This window comes from Pelophylax lessonae (assembly GCF_965119305.1).
Source record: "Pelophylax lessonae genome assembly, chromosome: 2".
NCBI classification, from domain to species: Eukaryota; Metazoa; Chordata; class Amphibia; order Anura; family Ranidae; genus Pelophylax; species Pelophylax lessonae.
This window is the reverse complement of record NC_138769.1, coordinates 266,213,312-266,234,441: the sequence shown is the minus strand read 5'-3', so window position 1 is coordinate 266,234,441 and position 21,130 is coordinate 266,213,312. Positions and strand designations below refer to the sequence as shown.

At 40.4% G+C, this 21,130-nt stretch overlaps 1 protein-coding gene across 13 annotated transcripts in view; it reads left to right on the top strand.

The window, feature by feature from the left end:
• NFASC (neurofascin) overlaps window positions 1-19,532 on the top strand; it is a 143,926-nt gene extending 124,394 nt beyond the window's left edge. For 6 of the 13 annotated variants that reach the window (XM_082245189.1, XM_082245186.1, XM_082245188.1 and 3 more), the window contains 4 exons: window positions 1,768-1,920; window positions 3,775-3,906; window positions 8,151-8,220; window positions 17,270-19,532. In XM_082245189.1, coding sequence (XP_082101315.1) covers window positions 1,768-1,920; window positions 3,775-3,906; window positions 8,151-8,220; window positions 17,270-17,501 — 587 coding nt within the window. In that variant the 3' untranslated portion in view covers window positions 17,502-19,532. The other 7 variants (XM_082245184.1, XM_082245185.1, XM_082245183.1 and 4 more) reach the window with 4 other exon arrangements.
• Window positions 19,533-21,130: the final 1,598 nt, after the last annotated feature.

Below are 21,130 nucleotides of genomic sequence, written 5' to 3'. Positions count from 1 at the left end.
GCAAAACCCCAGCATAGTATGATCCAATTTGCTACAGCAGGGGGAGAAAAATCCTTCCTGACCCCCCGTGAGGCTATCGGATATTCCCTGGATCAACTTTACCTATAAATATTAGTACCCATTTATATTATGTACACCTAGGAAAGAATCCGGGCTTTTTTTAAAGTAATCTAGTGAGCTGGCCAGAACCACCTCCGGAGGGTGATTGATGGCTTTGCCAATGCCATAATACACTTATGCAGCCTAAAATACAGGCTCCCGTTCCCTACAAGGCTTTTCATTTATATTATATTTTTGCTTACGAGTAAAGGAAATACTGTTGTTTATGTCTTCTACTTTAGAAATTCTACTTTATGTAAAGTGCATTGCAACTCCCTTTCCATATCAAAATAGAAGAAGTTCCTGGCTTCTGGGATGCCCTGATCTAAATGTGAAATTTGGCTAGCTTAAAGAAGAAATCATTTTATAGGTCACCGTAAGGCTGGGTTCACGCTATTGCGAATTGGATGAGGGTTTCCCCGCATCCAATTCGCATGTCAGGAGATTGTGACCGGCTTTCTATGGAGCCAGTTCACATATCTCCGGAGCCAATCGCACAGGAGTCCTGTGTGTCTTCTGGTCCATTTCAGGTCGGAATTCAGCCAAAAATTCGGACTGAAATCGGACCTGAAACAGTGAATAGGGACACGACTAGTGTGCATTCCACGGATAACAGGAAGTGACGTCAATGCTTACTGCGTGCCCGGAAATACATCGACGTGTTTTGCCCCACCTTCCAGGGCATCATCAATAGAAGTGTGCTCACCCAGCTGTGCTCTCACTGGCTTCCTTAGATGCCGATCAGTAGGTCCCGGCCAATGATTCATGGCTGGGACCCGCCAATCATTGGATCAGAATACAGGATTGTTAGGAAACAACACAGATCTCAATGGGGATGTGGTGGTTTTTGTCTCCCTGCAAAGCAGGGAATAAAAACTGCCACATCCCTTAGCTAAAACAGCACACAGTTAACACAGTTACACGTGCTAGGCACACAGTTAACCCTTTTATTACCCCAGGTTTGAACCCCTTAAAATATGTAGTGCCATTAGTAAAGTGACAGTGCATATTTTTAGTACTGATCACTTTATTAGTGTCACTGGAGATGTCAGTGTCAGCTAGTCTGTGGCCACAAAGTATCAGCTGGTGTCAGACTGTCCGCCGCACTAGTCACTGATCGCCGCCATTACTAGTTTAAAAAGAAAATAAAAATTCCAGTATACAGTACATACCGTATATATATATAACGCTATAGTTTTTACGCAAATATACATTTAATTTGTTCACGGTGTTGCATGACCGCGCAATTACCAGTTAAAGTAGCTCAGTGCAGTATAGCTAAAAATGGCCTGGAGGGGGTAAAATCTTCCAGAGGTCAAGTGGTAAAAAAATAAAATGAGGAGAAATATCATAAATTGACGTTTTCTAACCCTTCCCCTGAATACAAAAAAAAAGCATTGTGTTTGTACCCCTGTAGAAACAAGGCAAGGTCTGGGAACGAAATCAGGGATGTTTCTTTAGGTTTACATGTAAGATTTTTACAATTTGAGCATTGTGGTTAGCAGTTTTTGCAGCAAGAGTGTTTGATAGCACAGTTTTTTTTTTTGTTTTTTTTTTTATGTGCGTATGTGGGTCTGCAGCACATTGCATGAAATTTTTGCTCTGGCTTTCCTCTCCATCTTCTGCTGTCAACTCAGCCGACATTCATCCTTAGCTCTTTCCTATCAGGTAATAACATGAACAGAACTGTTCCCGTTAAGGGTCATCCCCCCTCAATTCAGCTGTCTGACCTGGTCCCCGGGATGACCTACCGAGTACGGGTTTATTCCCGGGAGCACCACTCAGTCACAAGCCCATACGTGACGTTCGAGACCAGCTCAGGTGAGGGCTTTGTGTTCCTTCAATGGCAACACAGGTACAATCTTTCTGATCATTGTAATGACAAAAATAATTTGTAAAACAAAATTCAAATTGAAAAGCAATACAGTTTTTAAGATAAAGGTGTAAAGGGGAAAGGTACACTTTGAGATATTTTTATATTTTGTGAATACATACAATACATTACCATACTATCTGTAAGGTTTCTCTGTCTCTGTTTGTCCAATCTGTCTATCTGCACTATTGTACCTATCCACCAATCTGTGTGTGACTTTAGGACTAATTTCATATTTTGTAAAATAAATATATATATATTTCTATATACATTTTTTTTTGCGTGCACAATTTAACCAGTTTACCAAATGAAGGTAGAGCTTGAAGCTTTTACCTAGTCAATAATTTTAGGAGGGTCATTTGCTTTTTATATGTCCTTTATGGGCTTATTCAGGCTAATAAGGCATTTAAAAAAAGCAGAGCATAGTTCAGTATGTAATAGCAAGTAATTAGAAACTATTTTTAATTGTACTAAAGAAAATACATTTAAATTGGTTGCTATGGCTTAATATGTTGTTAAACAAGCTTGTTCATCAGTGAAGCATAAAATGATGAGGTGCATTTAAGACTTCAAGCTGCTTTTATCAGTTTTCAATGTAAGTTGTTATTTTTTAGTGTATGCTAATACCTTCTTGACCGGCGCTTCAGATATCTTCCTTGTTTGATTAAGCTTTAACATTTGTTAACAGAAAGACACATTTTCATTGAAAAATATCTGACCTACTATTAAGTGATCAGTTAAAAATATTATGGCGCTTTTCCACTGCATGGAACCGAACGGTTCGGCTCGCTTTTGTGCTTTTCCACTGCTGGTACCGCATGGTACGGTGTAGGAACGGTTCGGTACGGCGGCGCTTTTCCACTGCATGGAACCGAACGGTACGGCTCTCAAAAACAGTACCACCTGCATTGTGGTTCCAAGAGGTACCATACCCGGTACCATATCCCACAATCCTTTGCATGCAGTCACTACTAGCCACTGGTTGGTCAGAGAATCGTTGTTATCCCACCCACTTAACTTTAGTACTACTTTAGTGGAAAAGCAAACCATACCGTACCGTATCGAACCGTACCATGCGGTACCAGCAGTGGAAAAGCAAACCGGGCCAAGCAGGGCCATGCAGGGCCGAGTAGAGCCGAGCCGGTGCTTGCAGTGGAAAAGTGCCATTAGGGATCTTCCTTACCAAACTGCAAAATATGTGTGTGGATATGATCTCCCGTTTAATTAAGCATAGGAGTATTTGTGATTTAACTTGTAAACTAAATTTTCCTTAAATCATATGCTGTTAATACATGTTTTACATGTAAGCACTATGTTGTTTTATACTTCAGTTTCTTGCAAGATGTCTCTTTGTAAAAGAAATACTCAAGTAAATTTTGTCCACACATTTTTGTTCTATTACTTTAGGCTAAGTTCTGTTTTTTCTCCTTTGCTGTTTTGATTGTCTAACTACAGAGGTTCCTTTCTTCGATCCTCAACAGCCCCCTAAAAAACCTGGTTACTTGGTCTCTTCACATGAGCTCCAGAGAAACTGTGTGATTGACCCATACATACCCACCTTCTATCCTGTAAAGAGACTCTAAAAAGACTACTGTCTGAGTTGAAGGACAAGGATGGGGCTCTGTCTTCTACAGTCCTGATGATATACGAGCTTTCATCATTCTTTGAATACTGTTAAAACTGTTTTCTTCCTCCTTGTGTGGGTTATGTATTATTTGTTGTACATAAACATTGCTGTTTGCCATGTTTACACCAGGTATAGTTTTTCTTTATGACTGATGTTTTTTTTCTACTTCTGGCAGCGTATACAAAAAACCAAGTAGACATTGCCACTCAAGGCTGGTTCATTGGGCTCATGTGTGCTGTGGCTCTGCTTGTACTTATCCTGTTGATTGTGTGCTTCATTAAGAGGAGTCGAGGAGGAAAATATCCAGGTAAGTAGAACATTTTTGGCTGCATCACAGATGTGTGGTAAAATTAGTTCGATTTTTATCTAGGAGTAGACATGGGGGGCAATAATAGAAAAAGTATATAAAGCCTGATAGAATGCATATTTTAGTGTTTAATACTTATTTTACCCATTGTATATGTCTATACAGTATATATATATATATATATATATATATATATATACAGTATCTCACAAAAAGTGAGTACACCCCTAACATTTTTGTAAATATTTTAGTATAACTTTTCATGTGACAACACTGAAGAAATTACACTTTGCTACAATGTAAAGTAGTGAGTGTACATAACAGTGTAAATTTGCTGTCCCCTCAAAATAACTCAACACACAGCCATTAATGTCTAAACTATTGGCAACAAAAGTGAGTACACCCCTAAGTGAAAATGTCCAAATTGGACTCAATTAGCCATTTTCCCTCCCTGGTTTTGTGTGACTCGTTAGTGTTACAAGGTCTCAGGTGTGTTAAATTTGGTGTTAGCGCTCTCACTCTCTCATACTGGTCACTGGAAGTTCAACATGGCACCTCATGGCAAAGAACTCTCTGAGGATCTGAAAAAAGAATTGTTGCTCTACATAAAGATGGCCTTGGTTATAAGAAGATTGCCAAGACCCTGAAAATGAGCTGCAGCACGGTGGCCAAGACCATACAGCGGTCAGGTTCTGCTCAGAACAGGCCTCGCTATGGTCAACCAAGGAAGTTGAGAGCACGTGCTCAGCATCATATCTAGAGGTTGTCTTTGGGAAATAGACTAATGAGTGCTAACAGCATTGCTGCAGAGGTTGAAGGGGTGGGTGGTCAGCCTGTCAGTGCTCAGAGCATACACCGCACACTGTATCAAACTGGTCTGCATGGCTGTCATCCAAGAAGGAAGCCTCTTCTAAAGATGATGCACAAGAAAGCCCACAAACAGTTTGCTAAAGACAATCAGACTAAGGACATGAATTACTGGAACCATGTTCTGTGGTCTGATGAGGCCAAGATAAACTTAGTTGGTTCAGATGGTGTCAAGCGTGTGTGGTGGCAGTCAGGTGAGGACTACAAAGCCAAATGTGTCTTGCTTACAGTCAAGCATGGTGGTGGGAGTATCATGGTCTGGGGCTGCAGAGTGCTGCTGGCACTGGGGAGCTAAAGTTAATTGAGGGAACTATAAATGCCAACATGTACTGTGACATACTGAAGCAGAGCATGATCCCCTCCCTTCAGAGACTAGGCTGCAGGGCAGTATTCCAACATGATAACGATCCCAAACACTTCTCCAAGATGACCATTGCCTTGCTAAAGAAGCTGAGGGTAAAGGTGATGGACTGACCAAGCATGTCTCCAGACCTAAACCCCATTGAACATCCGTGGGGCATCCTCAAATGAAAGGTTGAGGAACGCAAGGTCTCTAACTTTTGCCAGTTCCGTGATGTCGTAATGGAGAAGTGAAGGAGGACTCCAGTGGCAACCTGTGAAGCTCTGGTGAACTCCATGCCCAAGAGGGTTAAGGCAGTTCTGGAAAATAATGGTGGCCAAACAAAATATTGACACTTTGGGCCCAATTTGGACATGTTAATTGAGGGGTGTACTCACTTTTGTTGCCAGCACTTTAGACATTAATGGCTGTGTGTTAAGTTATTTTGAGGGGACAGCAAATGTACACTGTCATACAAGCTGTACACTCACTACTTTACATTGTAGCAAAGCGTAATTTCTTTAGTGTTGTCACATGAAAATATATAATAAAATATTTACAAAAATGGTAGGGGTGTACTCACTTTTGTGAGATATCATGTGTGTGTATATATATATATATATTAAAAATACTAAAGCAAAGCCAAGCTAAACTAGAACTTGCAGCATTAATATTATTAAATTATATGCAATCATTATTCTGTTGATCACAGACAACATTTCTAAAGTATTCAATATATTTGTTGTCTATATATCACTACATTACATAGTTACATAGTTAGGCTGAAAAAAGATGCAAGTCCATCTAGCTCAACCAATAAAAAAAACAAAAAAGAAAACACAAACATACAATCCCATATACACAATCCTATATCCGCAGTTGATCCAGTGAAAGGTGAAAAACACCAGCATGGCATGATCCAATTTGCTACAGCAGGGAAAAAATTCCTTCCTGATCCCCCGAGAGGCAATCGGATATTCTCTGGATCAACTTTACCTATAAGTATTAGTACCCAGTTATAGTATGTTCACATAGGAATGAATCTGCTGAACTGGCCAGAACCACCTCTGGAGGGAGTTTACATTAGCAATAACAAAAGTAATAGTTTAAATGTTATCTAAAATGTATCATATTCTATCTACATCATATATATTGTATATCCTGCATATGTATTTTAATATCCACTTATTGATTTCCATTAGGATTAACAGCTCAGTTGCAAATATTCATAGAGACCTGAGTATTTTATCTTAACGCAATATTATATATGATGTAAAAAAATAATACAATTTAAAAAAATAAATAAATCTATTAGGAAAAAAAAAAATTGAGTACACTGTAAGATGTCAGAAAATGTAAATAAAATATAGCATACTCTAGAAACACTAATTTACCACAATGTCATAAGACAATCTACATGGCATCCCTTTTACTAGTTGCCAGAAATAGCTTAAAGAAATCAGATTGGCCAAAGTATATCTCGTTTTTCAACAAATGCAAAATGTATGCAAGGTCATTGCTTGCACTTCTGTCTTACATTGCCCACTAGCATGCCCCCAGCACACCAATACACACTGTACACTTATCTGCTGTGCTGAGGGTTCACATTGCCCCCATTATGCTGTCTGCACTTATGTCCTGTACATATTGTTTTGCCTCATTTGCTGTACATACTGCACGTTCTCGTGCTCTACACACTTCTGTCCTGCTCATGATGACATGCTACCCAAGCCTATACCTTCTGACATGCCCCACCTGCACATACTGCGCCACCTCATATACTCTGCACTTCTATCCTGCTCTCCACTCCTCTCTTCTAGGTACTGTCCATCCTTATACCCCTCACACTTCTGTTCTGTAAATTCTGCATGCCCTTATATCCTCAATACTTCTCTGTTGTACATACTGCCCTGTAAATATCTCCCCAGAGTCATCTCCTGCACATATTGGCAGCCATATTACCCTATAGCACTCCATTACTGCACATCCTGCCCATTATCATACCCTCAAGCACTTCTACGCATACTGCCTGCCCTTATACCCTTCTCTCTCCTCTTCTGCTTACTTACCATCCAAACTCCTTCCCAGCACACACTTTCTGCCTTCATAATCTTTTCACTCTTATCCGGCGCATACTGTCTGCCCTCATTTGATCTGGCACTCATGTCTTGAGCATCTTGTCTCATGCTTGATTCTCAGGCACTCCATTTCTTGCACATATTGCTCTCTGTCATACTGTAGGCTTTCCTTTCCCCCACATATTCCCCATCATTGTACACTAGCCACTCCTCTCCTGTACATACTGTCTGCTGCTATACTGCCGATTACCCTCTTCTGCACATACTGTCTGCTCTTATACTGCCCAATACTCCTCTCCTGCACATACTGTCTGCTGCTATACTGCCCAATACTCCTCTCCTGCACTTACTGTCTTCTGCTATACTGCCCAATACTCCTCTCCTGCACATACTGTCTGCTGCTATACTGCCCAATACTCCTCTCCTGCACATACTGTCTGCTGCTATACTGCCCGTTACCCTCTTCTGCACATACTGTCTGCTGCTATACTACCCAATACTTCTCTTCTGCACATACTGTCTGCTGCTATACTGCCCAATACTCCTCTCCTGCACATACTCTCTGCTGCTATACTACCCAATACTTCTCTTCTGCACATACTGTCTGCTGCTATACTGCCCAATACTCCTCTCCTGCACATACTCTCTGCTGCTATACTACCCAATACTTCTCTTCTGCACATACTGTCTGCTGCTATACTGCCCAATACTCCTCTCCTGCACATACTCTCTGCTGCTATACTACCCAATACTCCTCTTCTGCACATACTGTCTGCTGCTATACTGCCCAATACTCCTCTCCTGCACATACTGCTTCATGAAGCAGTACTGTTTGTTCTTGGTATCCCCAACAATGCCTATTTTAGAACATAGACACATTTCTGCTAGTGCATAAATTCAGTGATAGAGCCCCATGGAAATATTTATAAAGTCAACTTTCTTTCTGCTGTACACTTTAGTGCGAGAGAAAAAGGAAGTGGCTTTGGGTCCTGAAGATCAAAAGGATGAAGATGGATCATTTGATTACAGGTAAGGTTAGGTTTCAAAATGTAGTATTATTACCTGTAAACAATCTGACATGTACAGTATATACCTTACAGATAAATACCACTAATAAATCAATATGTAATATAATAATTGTATGCTTCTTTATCTGTAAGTACACTTATATGATAGATACATAATATGTGTAATAAATTGCACTTATTCAAGACAGTTCATAATTGTCACATATTTGTTTTCAGCAAACAGAATGGTTCAGAAATATGTCAGTATCAGTCAGACATGGTCAGTGGCCAACACACAGAGTCACAGTGTCACACAAAGGACAGTTCTCTGCCGCTTTGTCATACCAGCCTGTGCATATAACGTGTGCCTTTGTTTCCTTCCTGCTCTCCAGGAAAGAGCACAGGTGAGGCACGTCATTGCTTACGTGTCACCTTCTGTGCGTTATGTGTGCCAGCAACCTGCCTATGAAACAACCAATAGTCTGCTTTGTTTTTGAGCAAAATCTATAAAGTCATGTGTGCATCTCTTTGGATTGTAAAGATAAACAATGCACTAAGCAAAATCTGACTATCAAGCCAGGTTCAATCTCTTAACTGTAATACAAGTTGAACATCATTTTTTCATAAGCTAGTGGATTGTTTCCTTTGATTCATTGAAACAGATTTCTCTATAGATGTGTCCATGTTATATCAGTACGTGTGCTTCTCTTTCTCCATCTCTTATATGTGTCCTACCTTTTATTGGTTTTCTTGTCTCTGTATTCTCTTTATTCGCCTTTCCTAAATAATTATCATATTTCTATTTGTTCCCATTTAAGGTTTTTTGGAAGGTAGGATAAAGTTATTTGTCTGTTAAAGTAAACCTTTCCTTGTTGATACTAATGTTTATAAAATAACCTAGTCACTCCAGTAGCTTGTGACATAAAGAAGGGTAAGAAATAACAACATTAACCTTTTCAAACTAACTTGAATCCTACTGGACACCGATCAGCCAAAGCATTTTTACCACTGACAGGTAAAGTGAATCACATTAAAGCGGAGTTCCAGCCATTTACTCACCTGTCCAACGGTCCAGCGATGCGGCCACCGGAAGCCTCGATCCTCTCCCTCGGCGCCGGCATCACTGCTGTGGGCACCCGGCTGTTACAGTTTGCGGCTTCACAGCCGGGTACCCACTGCGCATGCGCGAGTCGCGCTGCGCGCCGTGATTGGCCGGCAATCTTCTGGGACCTCTGACGTGTCCCAGAAGATTGCAGGGAGGGAGGGGGAGAGGAGAACTTCCGCTCAGGGCGCCGCGGCGCTCCGAGCGGAAGTGGGAGCGGGTACCTGTCAAAACTAGGTACCCGCTCCCCCCCCCAAAAAATGACATGCCAAATGTGGCATGTCGGGGGGTCAGGACTCCCTAAAGCGGAAGTTCCACTTTTGGGTGGAACTCCGCTTTAATTATCTTGTTACTATGGCACCTGAAAGTGGATGGGATATATTAGGCACAAGGCAGCAAGTGAACATTTTGTCCCTTACGCTCAAGCATAAGGATTTGAGCATCTTTGACAAGGATCAAATTGTAATGGCTAGATGACTGGGTCAGAGGAGCTCAAAAATTGCAGCTCTTGTGAGATGTTTCTGGTCTGCAGTGGTCAGAGCCTACCAAAAGTGGTCCAAGTAAGGAAAACCAGGGCAGGGCCATGTGCGGCCAGGGTTTATTGAAACATGTGGTGAGCGAAGGCTGGTCTGTGTAGGCCTACCGATCTGCCACTGTAGCTCAAATTGCTGAAAAGTTAATGCTGGTTCTGATAGAAAGGTGTCAGAATAGGCAACACATTGCAGTTTGTTGTGTACGTGGCTGTGTAGCCGTAGACCAGTCAGTGTGTCCCGTGAGGTGCTTTTGTCTGTGGACCTGTGTTCACAGGCAAAGGCACCTACAATGGACATGTCAGCATGAGAACTGGACCATGGAGCAATGGAGAAATATAGCCTGGTCTGATGAATTTAACCACTTGCCGACAGCCGCACGACTATTTACTGCGGCGGCCAGCCACTCCTGGGCAAACCGGAGTAGGGCTACGTCGCTCACCCAGGAGCCTGTAGGGGCGAGCGTGCGCCGCCGGAGGCGCGCTCCCGCCCCCGCTCGTTCGCGGGCATCCCCGCGTGTGTGACCGGTGGCTCCGATATCCGCCGGCCACTCGTGATTTCCCGCTGGAGAGGGAGAAAGGCAGATGGCTAATGTAAACAAAGCGGCCTGTCATTCTCCCCTGTGTAACTGCAGAGACTATACGATCCTGCTATGTAGGATCGTATGTCTCTGTGGTTACATCACAAGCCATGCCTCCCCACAGTTAGAATCACGCCCCTAGGGATACATTTAACCCACTGATCACCAATAAAGTTAACCCCTTCCCTGCCAGTGTCATTTTTACAGTAACAGTGCATATGTATAGCACTGATTACTGTAGTAATGTCACTAGTACCCCCAAAAGTGTCAAAAATGTCAGTCAGGGGTCCGATCTGTCCGCCGCAATGTCGCAGTCCCGCAAAAAAAATCGCAGATCGCCGCCATTACTAGTTAAAAAAATACAATAAAAATGACATAAATCGTTCCCGTAGTTAGTAAACGCAATAACTTTTGCGCAAACCAATCAAAATTGTGATCTTTTTTTACCAAAAATATGTAGCAGAAAACAAATTGGCCTAAAATGGTAAAAAATTTTGATTTTTAAATTTTTGGGGGGGAATTTCATATAAAAAAATGTGAAAAATATTGTTATTTTTTCAAAATTGTCTTTTTTTGTTTATAGCGCAAAAAGTAAAAATAGCACAGGTGATCAAATACCACCAAAAGAAAGCTCTGTTTGTAGGAAAATAAGGATGTCAATTTCATTTGGGTACAGGTTTGCAGGACCGCGCAATTGTCCGTTAAAATCTTGCAGTGCCGAATCGCAAAATAGGCCCTGGTCTTTGAGCAGCCAAATCCTCTGGGGCTTAAGTGGCTAAGAATGGTTTGAGGAACACAGTAAGTTCCAGATCTCAATCCATTTGGATGTTTGTGGGATGTGCTGGAAAATGATGTTGAATCCATGTAGGCCCCACTGTACAACTTATAGGACTTAAAGTTCTGCTACTGATGGCTTTTTGCCAGATACCACAGCATACCTTCAGAGGTTTAGTGGAGTCCATGCCTTGACGGGTTATGGTGGGTGGTCATAATGTTATGGTTGATCAGTTTATGTGCTTCCAGAAGCTAACATTAATAAAAAAATTAAAATACTGTTCAGAGTCCTCATATTCTTCACTAGGTGAGTATACCTGACAAAGAAGAGTGTTGCTCCAACAGCTTGTATTTAAGATTTTTTATTTAGTCACTAAAGGTATCATGCTGTCATTTTTTTTCCTCTTTGCATCTATATATTTAAAGTAGAACTATAGGCAAAACTTTTCTTTTAACTTTGGATGGAGCACGGTAGGGTTATAACCCCTGTCAGATTTTTTTTCACCGTCTGTGGCCCATTGCGGAGATCCCTTCACTTCCTGCCCCATAGCCAAACAGGAAATTAGGGGAATTCCTAAAGGAACAATAGCAGAGATAGCTCTAGACTTTGTGAGGCTTTAGGCAAAACTTAACCACTTTACCACTAGAGCATTTTGCTGTCTTACGTCTGGGCCACTTTTTGCGATTCGGCGCTGTGCGAATTTAACTGACAATTGCGCGGTCGTGCGACGCCGTACCCAAACGAAATTTACGTCCTTTTTTTCCCACAAACAGAGCTTTCTTTTGGTGGTATTTGATCACCTGTGCGATTTTTACTTTTTGCGCTATAAACAAAAAAATAGCGTTTATTTTGAAAAAATAACAATATTTTTAAAAATTTTTTTATATGAAATTCCCCCCAAAAAAGATGTAAAAACTAATTTTTTTTTAAATTTTTGGCCAATTTGTTTTCTGCTACATATGTTTGGTAAAAAAAATCGCAATAAGCGTATTTTGATTGGTTTGCGCAAGAGTTATTGCGTTTACTAACTAAGGGAAAGATTTATGTCATTTTTGGTGTTTTTTTTTAACGAGTAATGGCGGCGATCTGCGATTTTTTTTGCGGGACTGCGACATTGCGGCGGACAGATCGGACCCTTGACTGACATTTTTGACACTTTTGGGGGTACCAGTGACATTACTGCAGTAATCAGTGCTATATATATGCACTGTTACTGTAAAAATGACACTGGCAGGGAAGGGGTTAATTTTATTGGAGAGGGAGGGGTTAATGTATGCCTGGTGCTTACTGACGTGTGGGGGGGGAGGTGACTGTGTGAGACAGGGACAGATCGGATGTCCAGCTATGCTGAACACTCCGATCTGTCACTCCCTGTCACTTAGGAGATCCGCCCGCTCTGTTTACACAGGCGGGCGGATCTCCAAACTGGATTCCCCGACGATCGGGGCAGAGCAGCGGCGATCGCCGCTGCTCCTCCCCTGGCCCGACTCCCGCTGTGAATGAAAACAGCGGGAGCGCGCCTCCGGTGGCGCGCGAGCGCCGCCTACAGGGGGAGGAGTCTGGCGACGTAGGTCTACGTCGTCAGACCTACAAGAGCCACTTTGCCGCAGTAGTACTACGGTACTCAGCGGTAAAGTGGTTAAATCTGAGGCCCCACTCATGTCCATAATGGGTAAAATAATTAAAGCGACAACAATTAACTGTATAAATTACATATTTTAGGCACCCTAAATCCTATGAACTACACCTACTATCCATCTGTCCATCCACCCTTTAGCTACGCAGCAGGCCTTACAAAATTGAGATCCTCAGTAGGCCTTCCAAGCTTGAGACCTTTTTGCGGTGGATAGGAGGGGTGACGCGCGCAGACGCAACATCACTCCTCATTGGCTGGTGGTCCTATCTCCAGGAGTCTTAGACTAGGTTCACACAGGTACAGTGCAAATTCCTCATCCATTGTCACTGTGAATTTCCAAAGCAGCAGTTCAGCTGTGATTTCCACATACAGTTCAGATGCAAATTTTCAGAGCAAATCTTTAACAATAGCTGGTTGTTAAGAAGTGGGCCGGAAAGCCGGCTACCGGGTCCTTAACCACTGATGAATCGGGTTCCCTGCTGACAGCTGAATGTAATTAAAATAATTGCTGGCAATGAAAAACAAAGAAAAAAAAAAAACAGCGTGGTTTTCTCCCCCCAATCCATACCAGGCCTTTTGGCTCTTGTATAGATTTTTAAAGGGAACTCCACTCCAAAATGAAAAAAATATAGTGTGGGGTTTCACCCTAAATCCATACCAGACCCTTATCCAAGCATGCAGCCTGGCAGGCCAAGAAAAGGGGGAGACAAGCGAGTGCCCCCCCCCCTCCTGAACCATACCAGACAACATGCCCTCATCATGGGGGGTTGCTTTGGGAGAAACCCCACGCCATTTTTTTTTTTTTTTTCAATTATGACATGGAATTCCCCTCAAAATCCATACCAGACCTAAGGGCCTGGACTGAATGGATAGAATTCACAGTAAAAATCCTGGGATAATATGTTAGGCAAATTAGGTGGCTGTGAGGCCCTTGTGAGCGTCACGCCTTAGGCGACCACCTAATTTGCCTAATTGAAGAGCTGCCTCTTGTCACCAGAACTAGTTCCCTATTGGTAGATTTCCCCTCTATTACTTTTCTAGGGATGACCCAAACTTTGGGTTTTTCTTTTACTTTCAATTTTAATGATAATAGTAAACAGGACACATAGAGAATCTCCTTAACAGCAATAAAAATCTGACAGGTGCGTGTTCTAATCCCTCTCCACTCCATCCAAAACTAAAATAAAAGTTTTACATTTAGTTATACTTTAATCTTTGCACAGTACCAAATTTCATTTTCTTGATAAAACTTGATAAACAAGTTATAGTTCATAAACTGAACACCATATTCATTTGTATAATTGATACATTTTCTTTGTGTCAATATAAAATTTTATGCAAGATCCTGCCTTTCCTTGAGATGTTTAATAAGCTTGTTATCATACATTAAGTAAGCCACATTATGTACCGCTGTAATTTAATCATGCTATAAAGCAAAGGGAGACTTTATTTTATGACACCTTAAGTTAACACTTCCCTTCCCCATTTGTACTGTGGAATCTCACATGATTTCTATCCAATTTATTAAAGTTAGGACTTGATAGTGAAGAAGCTGCTGTGAAGCACCCCAGGCATTCTATTTAAGCATCTCAGTGCAGTAAATGATCTGTTGTCAGACAGATAAGTCACATCCAACAATGCTGTTTCAGCAATTTTTTTTTTTTTTATACAAATCTGTGATAAGGATTATACATTAGTATTTATGCTGCTCATATAAAAAAGGATTGGAGGAACTCAGGTCCCTACGTTTTACTACTATTTGTAATAAATTCACTTAACTGCTTCCATGCCGGGCCATTTCTGGCACTTCCGCTCCTACAAGTAGAAAATTACTCAGAACCCCCAAACATTATATATATATATATATATTTTTTAGCAGAGACCCTAGGGAATAAAATGGTGGTCATTGAAAATTTTCTGCACAAATACCGTGTGACATAAAAAGTTGCAAATGCGTTTTTTATTTAAAAAAAAAAATTGTTTTATAAATTTTAAAAAAATAAAACACTACAGTTAGCCCAATTTTTTTTGTATAATGTGAAATATGATGTTACGCTGAGTAAATAGATACCTAATGTGTCACGCTTTAAAATTGCGCACACTCATGGAATGACGCCAAACTTCGGTACTTAAAAATCTCTTTAAGCAACGCTTTAAATTTTTTTACAGGTTACCAGTTTAGAGTTACAGAGGAGGTCTTTGGCTATAATTGTTGTTCTCACTTTAACGTTTGTGGCGATACCTCACATGTATGGATTGAATGCCCTTTTCATATGTGGTCATGACGTACGCATGCTTTTGCTTTGTCAGCTTTGACCTTTTTTTAGAAACATATAACTGTCAGCATTTATATTTTTCAGAAGCATTTTTAAATAGGTTACTTACTGCAATGTTTATTCATAGTTATTATAAATATAGATTTTAATGTGCATTCTGTAAAAACTGCAACCCCGCTGGGATTCTAAAACACATTTTGTGCCTAGGCCCTAAAGAAAATGGTTTACAAACATACTTGTCTAAGACCCCGTTCACACTGGGGCGATCCGACTTGCCGGGGCGACCTCACAGGTCGCGGCGCGCAGCTCGCACCGCGACCTCGGAGCGGCCGGCACGGACTTCATAACATTGAAATCAATGCAGGTCGCTCCAGGTCACCCCAAAGAAGCTCCGGACCCTTTTTCTAAGTCGGAGTGACTTGTGTCGCTCCTATTAGAACGGGTCCGCAGCTTCCCTATGGGAGGCGACCTACGGCGACCTGTCAGGCGACCAGGTCGCCTGACAGGTCGGCCCAGTGTGAATGGGGTCTAATACTTATATATAAAAGGATGAGGCACAACCAACAACATTTATTTCTGAAGCATGAGATGTTTACATAGGCTTTATGAATCCTTTTAACTCAGTAGTGTAATAAAAGTTTTTAATTCCACCGAATAATAGAACAAATAAATAAAAATTCATCCTAACATGTTACAGGTAAAGGAAATTATTGCAGTAGAGACGTGATACACCTCACTCATAATCTTCATAGTTCTGTAGCCAACGACCTACATATCTCACTAACTATATGCATATGCTATGTAACATCCTTTCTCGCTTTCCTAAAGTAGTATTAAACCCAAAAGCAATCATGTATTATATTGCAGCTTCTTAGATGTGATGGCTGCATTAGTTTTCTTCTTTAGGCTTTCTTTTATTTTGACCTGGTAATCCAACCAGTAAGCCTGCAGTTTAGCAGTTAGAGGGTTGATCAAACCATTTATCACTGACAAGGGTACTTACAATATTAAGATTTTATTTATTTATGTAAACCTTTATCCTAAAACAAGGATTCCCAAACTACAGCCCTGCAGCTGTTGCGGAACTACACATCCCATGAGGCATTGTAAAACTCTGACATTCACATACATGACTAGGCATGATGGGAATTGTAGTTTCTGAACAACTGCAGGGCCGTGGTTTGGGAATCCCTGTCCTAAAAGAAACAAAACAGCTGCTGTAATGTCTTATAAAGTGTGTGTTGGAGTTTGCCTTTGATTTGTTAGTGTATCTAAATCTGCTAGTACATCTAACACTCCCCTACCCCCAGACTGATGGTGTTACTGTCCGATAATGTCTCTGTTGCTCCTTCATACGGAATGTAGACACTCTAATACAGGAGGTGTGTTACTGGACGGTTCACTAGGTGAACACAGATGGGAATGCAGCCACCACATCCAATGATTAATAAGCTGCAATATATTACATTGTTGTTTTTGTGTTTAATACCACTTTAAGAAATGTTTAACAATAACATAATATGAGCCAAGCTGGTTTAACTTTTTCTTGCTTTATTTTCCTTTCTGCAGCAGTAGATAATTATTAATGTATATTTAAAACCACATTTTTAGGTGTTGGATAAAGTGGGATAGAGTTAAAAGTCCTGTCTGTTTTTTTTTTTTTTTGCGTTTTGTGTCCTATTAAGGAAATGGCGCTTCACTTCCTGTTATGAAGGCACAATAGGGGGGTTGAGCAGAAATCTTGTCAAAGTAAGGGGAAATTCTCTTTTTGCTATAAGTGTAATGATTGGAAGATATCCCATAACTTCTCGTTTAAGTTAAAACTGTAATATTTTTGATTTCGTATTCGTTTCTGTCCCAGTGACAATGGCCATCAAGACAACTACAGAGGGGTTGTCTAGTCAGTAAGGACGCAGACTGCAGAAGAAATATTAGAAGGGTTTCAATATTTCTCCACTCTACCAATAAAATGGTTTTAGATATACTTTAATTTATTTAAGTATGTACTAATTCCTAGCAATCAAGCTGCAATAATTGTAATTGCCCTAAGCATTCTAAACAGGTGTAAATTAAAATCTGGGTATGATATGGTTTTCTGCACGTTGTTTCACCTCTCTAATAAATAGAACTGTTTAAGTAATATATTTTTCTTTTTTTTTTTTTTTTAATAAGTGACGAAGACAACAAGCCACTGCAGGGCAGCCAGACTTCAATAGATGGAACCATAAAGCAGCAGGAAAGTGATGACAGCCTTGTTGATTATGGTGAAGGAGGAGAAGGACAGTTTAATGAAGATGGATCATTTATAGGGCAGTATACAGTTAAAAAGGACAAAGATGAAACAGAAGGAAATGAAAGTTCAGAAGCCACTTCACCAGTTAATGCCATTTATTCTTTGGCATAGGACACTGGTTCTTACCTTCCCTATTCCTCTACTACCACCTCCATGTCTTTGCCTCTCCTTGGAGCACAGGTTCCATCTTCACCGTGCAAAATTCAGATTGTAAGCCTGCACATGAGTGTTGATTATGCTAACATTCAAAGGACAACTACCATCCAAAATGCAACTAGGAGCCATGGAAGTGTAGAGCGCAATCCCCTCCTACAGCTGCTGCAGTTCCTGTACAAGCCCTACACAGTATTATTACCTGCTGGGACATCCTTGAGCCTTGCCTTGCAATCTGTTAATTGTAGTTCCATTGAGTTCCTCAGGTGGATGACTGTCTGATATTCAAAATATATAGGAATTTCTTCAGAAAGGGGCTGTCTAACTTCTCCTAAAGTTCACAGTATTTGTTCCAAAAGTCAAACTTTTCCCAGACTGAGTTGAACATTTCCTACTTTATAATGTGACATTGCAGCAGTATAATTGATGGTCAGCTATTTACTTAATCCCTATATAACAAATATGTGGTAACGATTAATTTTTTCCCTACCTCCAATTTTAATATGAGTTATATGCTCTGCTCCAGAGTATTCTGTAATATGACATGTATAACAGATAGGGCAATAAGACACTCTGGATTTGTGTTGCTTCATTATAATTCCCCACAGACAGTGTAATTTACTCTTTTTACTGCTTATGGGGAACACGGTACTACCATTGAACAAATCCCAGTCACATGGACCTTTGATTGTAGCTGCTATCTTTACATATCCCACTATCTCAGTGTGTAAGAGCCAACTCCTGCCATTAACCTCTTTTCTGCAAGAAGGATATAAGGAGCAACACAGTAGAGGTACAAAGAACGTGAAAAAACAATATGACATACATAAACCTTTACTGTCTGTGGCACTAACAATCTATGCAGAACATATCTGTTCCTGTCTTGTCTTCTGTTTGGATCACCCAAATTTTCATCTACTTTTAATTTTGAAGAACATTTTCATTAGAATCGTGGAGATGGGACCAGCACCGATTAAGGGTGTGTAAAGAAGAAGACTTGGCAGTGCCCGTATTTGTAAATGCTTGTGATTATAAGAAATCAGATGTTGAATGAAAGTTATAAGCAATTTGTGTTCTAAGGTAGGGGAACTGCAAAAGATCCAAAGTGAAACTGTATACACTAATGGGAATGCTTATGCATATGCATACATATAAGAGCTTATTTTTCTCTGTGGGTGTGGCACCCTTACAATATTGTATGTGTTTCCATATTGTTACAGACAAGTATGCTAGCAAAATAGTGGTGACAGACATACTGTCCTACTAATGCATATCGAGTGTAAGGAGAAGGCTGGAACTTCCACTGCCTATACTGTACCATATCAGAGTGTGTTCAAATTAAGGGGAGCTGGCACTGCCTTAGTATATCTTAAGCTGTGTTCTGAAGCTTTGCCAAATTGGGCCTTAACAGTCACCCAAAATTAAAAGGGTGCCTTCACCCACATCTTGTGTAATAGTGGTACAAAGATGTCCCAACTATACTTATATAACACTCGGCCTTGTCTCTCCTTTTGCACTAACTATTCCTTCATTTTTTATGTTTGAGTAAGACTTGTAAATAGTAACTTAAATCCATGTTTAAATACCACTCAGAGAAACATTAATATATTTATATCTAATCATTATACATTAATCACGTTTATACCAATGGAATGTTGGTTTGCCCATATAGATTCTTGGTACTAAACAAATAAAACGACTTTCTTCCGCTGAGCGGGTTTACTTGCCAGAGTTGAAATTTGTAATAAATAATCTTCTTGCTAGAGATGCTGCAAAGTCCTCCAAGACAGTAGTGTCCCCCTCGTTGAAAAATGAATAATCAATGTTTTTTCACAAAAAAAGGTATCATTGAATCCTTTTTATGTTTGTTTGGAGCAAGCAGAGAACTGCATGAGCACCACTAATCAGTTTATATCTGTCTGTTGTCCGTTCCTCGTTTCCTGTCTTTTTTAATCACTGTAAAACAAAAGAAATAAATTCATTTTTTTTTTCAATTTCAACTCTTTTTTTCTTTCATATTTTTAATGTGGAAGTGACACAAACAACATTGTATTACATAGTTACAGAGTTAGATATAAAAAGACACAAGTCTATCTTTTAACCAAAAGATAAAGGTATAGAAATCCTCCCACGATCTTATACCCACAGTTGATCTAAAGAAGGACAAAAAAAAAAATCTAAAGCATGATCTTATTTGCTCTAGCGAGTGAAAAAAAAGACAATTCTGATCCCCCAAGAGGCAACTGGCTATGGCCTGGATAAAATCCTGCTATTTATATATTTGAATGTGCTAAAGAACAGCACTAGTACCAACTAATAAGTGCAATTCAAAAACACAATATATGTATGTGTTCCACCCACAAAATTATAAGTGCATAAAAAAATTCTATAAATGTAATTGTAACGGAACCACCGACCCACATTGTGCTTGTGGGCTTCCGTCAGTATACGGCTTCCTCCTGTCTGGAACATAGATAGGTATTCCAGCCGCCCTACATATAAAACTAGCCTGACAGCTAGCTTGTATGTATCTGAAAGCAACTAACTCTTTATTGCACAAGAAACAGACTTTTATACACTTGAGAAGTATTTCAGTCACTACATGAACAATGATCCAAATATTTACCCGAAACATCACACAATGGTTAGATAACGAGGTACAGCTGACTCATGGCTAATCCCTTTTAGACAAGGTTATCATTCACATGCTAATTAACTCAGCGCACTTAAACCAGCTGAGATGAAAAGACTGCCGGGCAACAAAGCTAAAACAAAATGCAAAATTACACATTATCCGAAGTATAAAAACAGAACACCTTATTATACAGACAATGGCAAGAGACCCCAGTATCAGTCTGTCCATCAGTTACAGACTTCATGGCAACGGTCTACAACAGTATATAGGTCTCTCAGTGTAAAGTGGGATTCAATCCTTATAGTCCTGAGATATATTGTTGATAATTATTACTGTCCCATTTGAGTAATCCAAACCATATTCTGTATCCATTAAGTCCATCATTTCCTTGGCCACCCTGTGCCCCTAATAGACACAGGGTGACTTACACATAAGATGAGCCTAGTAACCTGAAACAGGGATTTTCCAACCTCTCTAAGGTAAGCTGGGTTCCACAGGCCCCCCAACCAAAGTGACCCCCATCACAGTAATCATGTTTAGCATATGTATCAGATGCAAAACAATTCCTATATGATCAAAAGTTCATGTGAACATGAATATAAAAGTGCATCAAATAAATAGTACAAATATGTATTGAAAGTTGTTCCAACATCTTGAATAAATATAAAAAAATCTTGAACAAATATAAAAAATCTTATAAGATGGCGATCACCACACCACCACAATCAATTTAGAGAGTTTTTTATAAACTTGTAATTTTGTGGGTGGAACACATACACATGTGAATTGCACTTAACCACTTTACCACCGGAGGATTTTCCTGCTTTACGTCCAGCAGTAGCGTCACTATGGGGGGTGCGGGGGGGCGGTCCGCACCGGGTGACACCCGCCAGAGGGGTGACACCAGCCCGGGATGTCTCCCCAGCTGCCTCCAGTCTACACTTCTCACTGT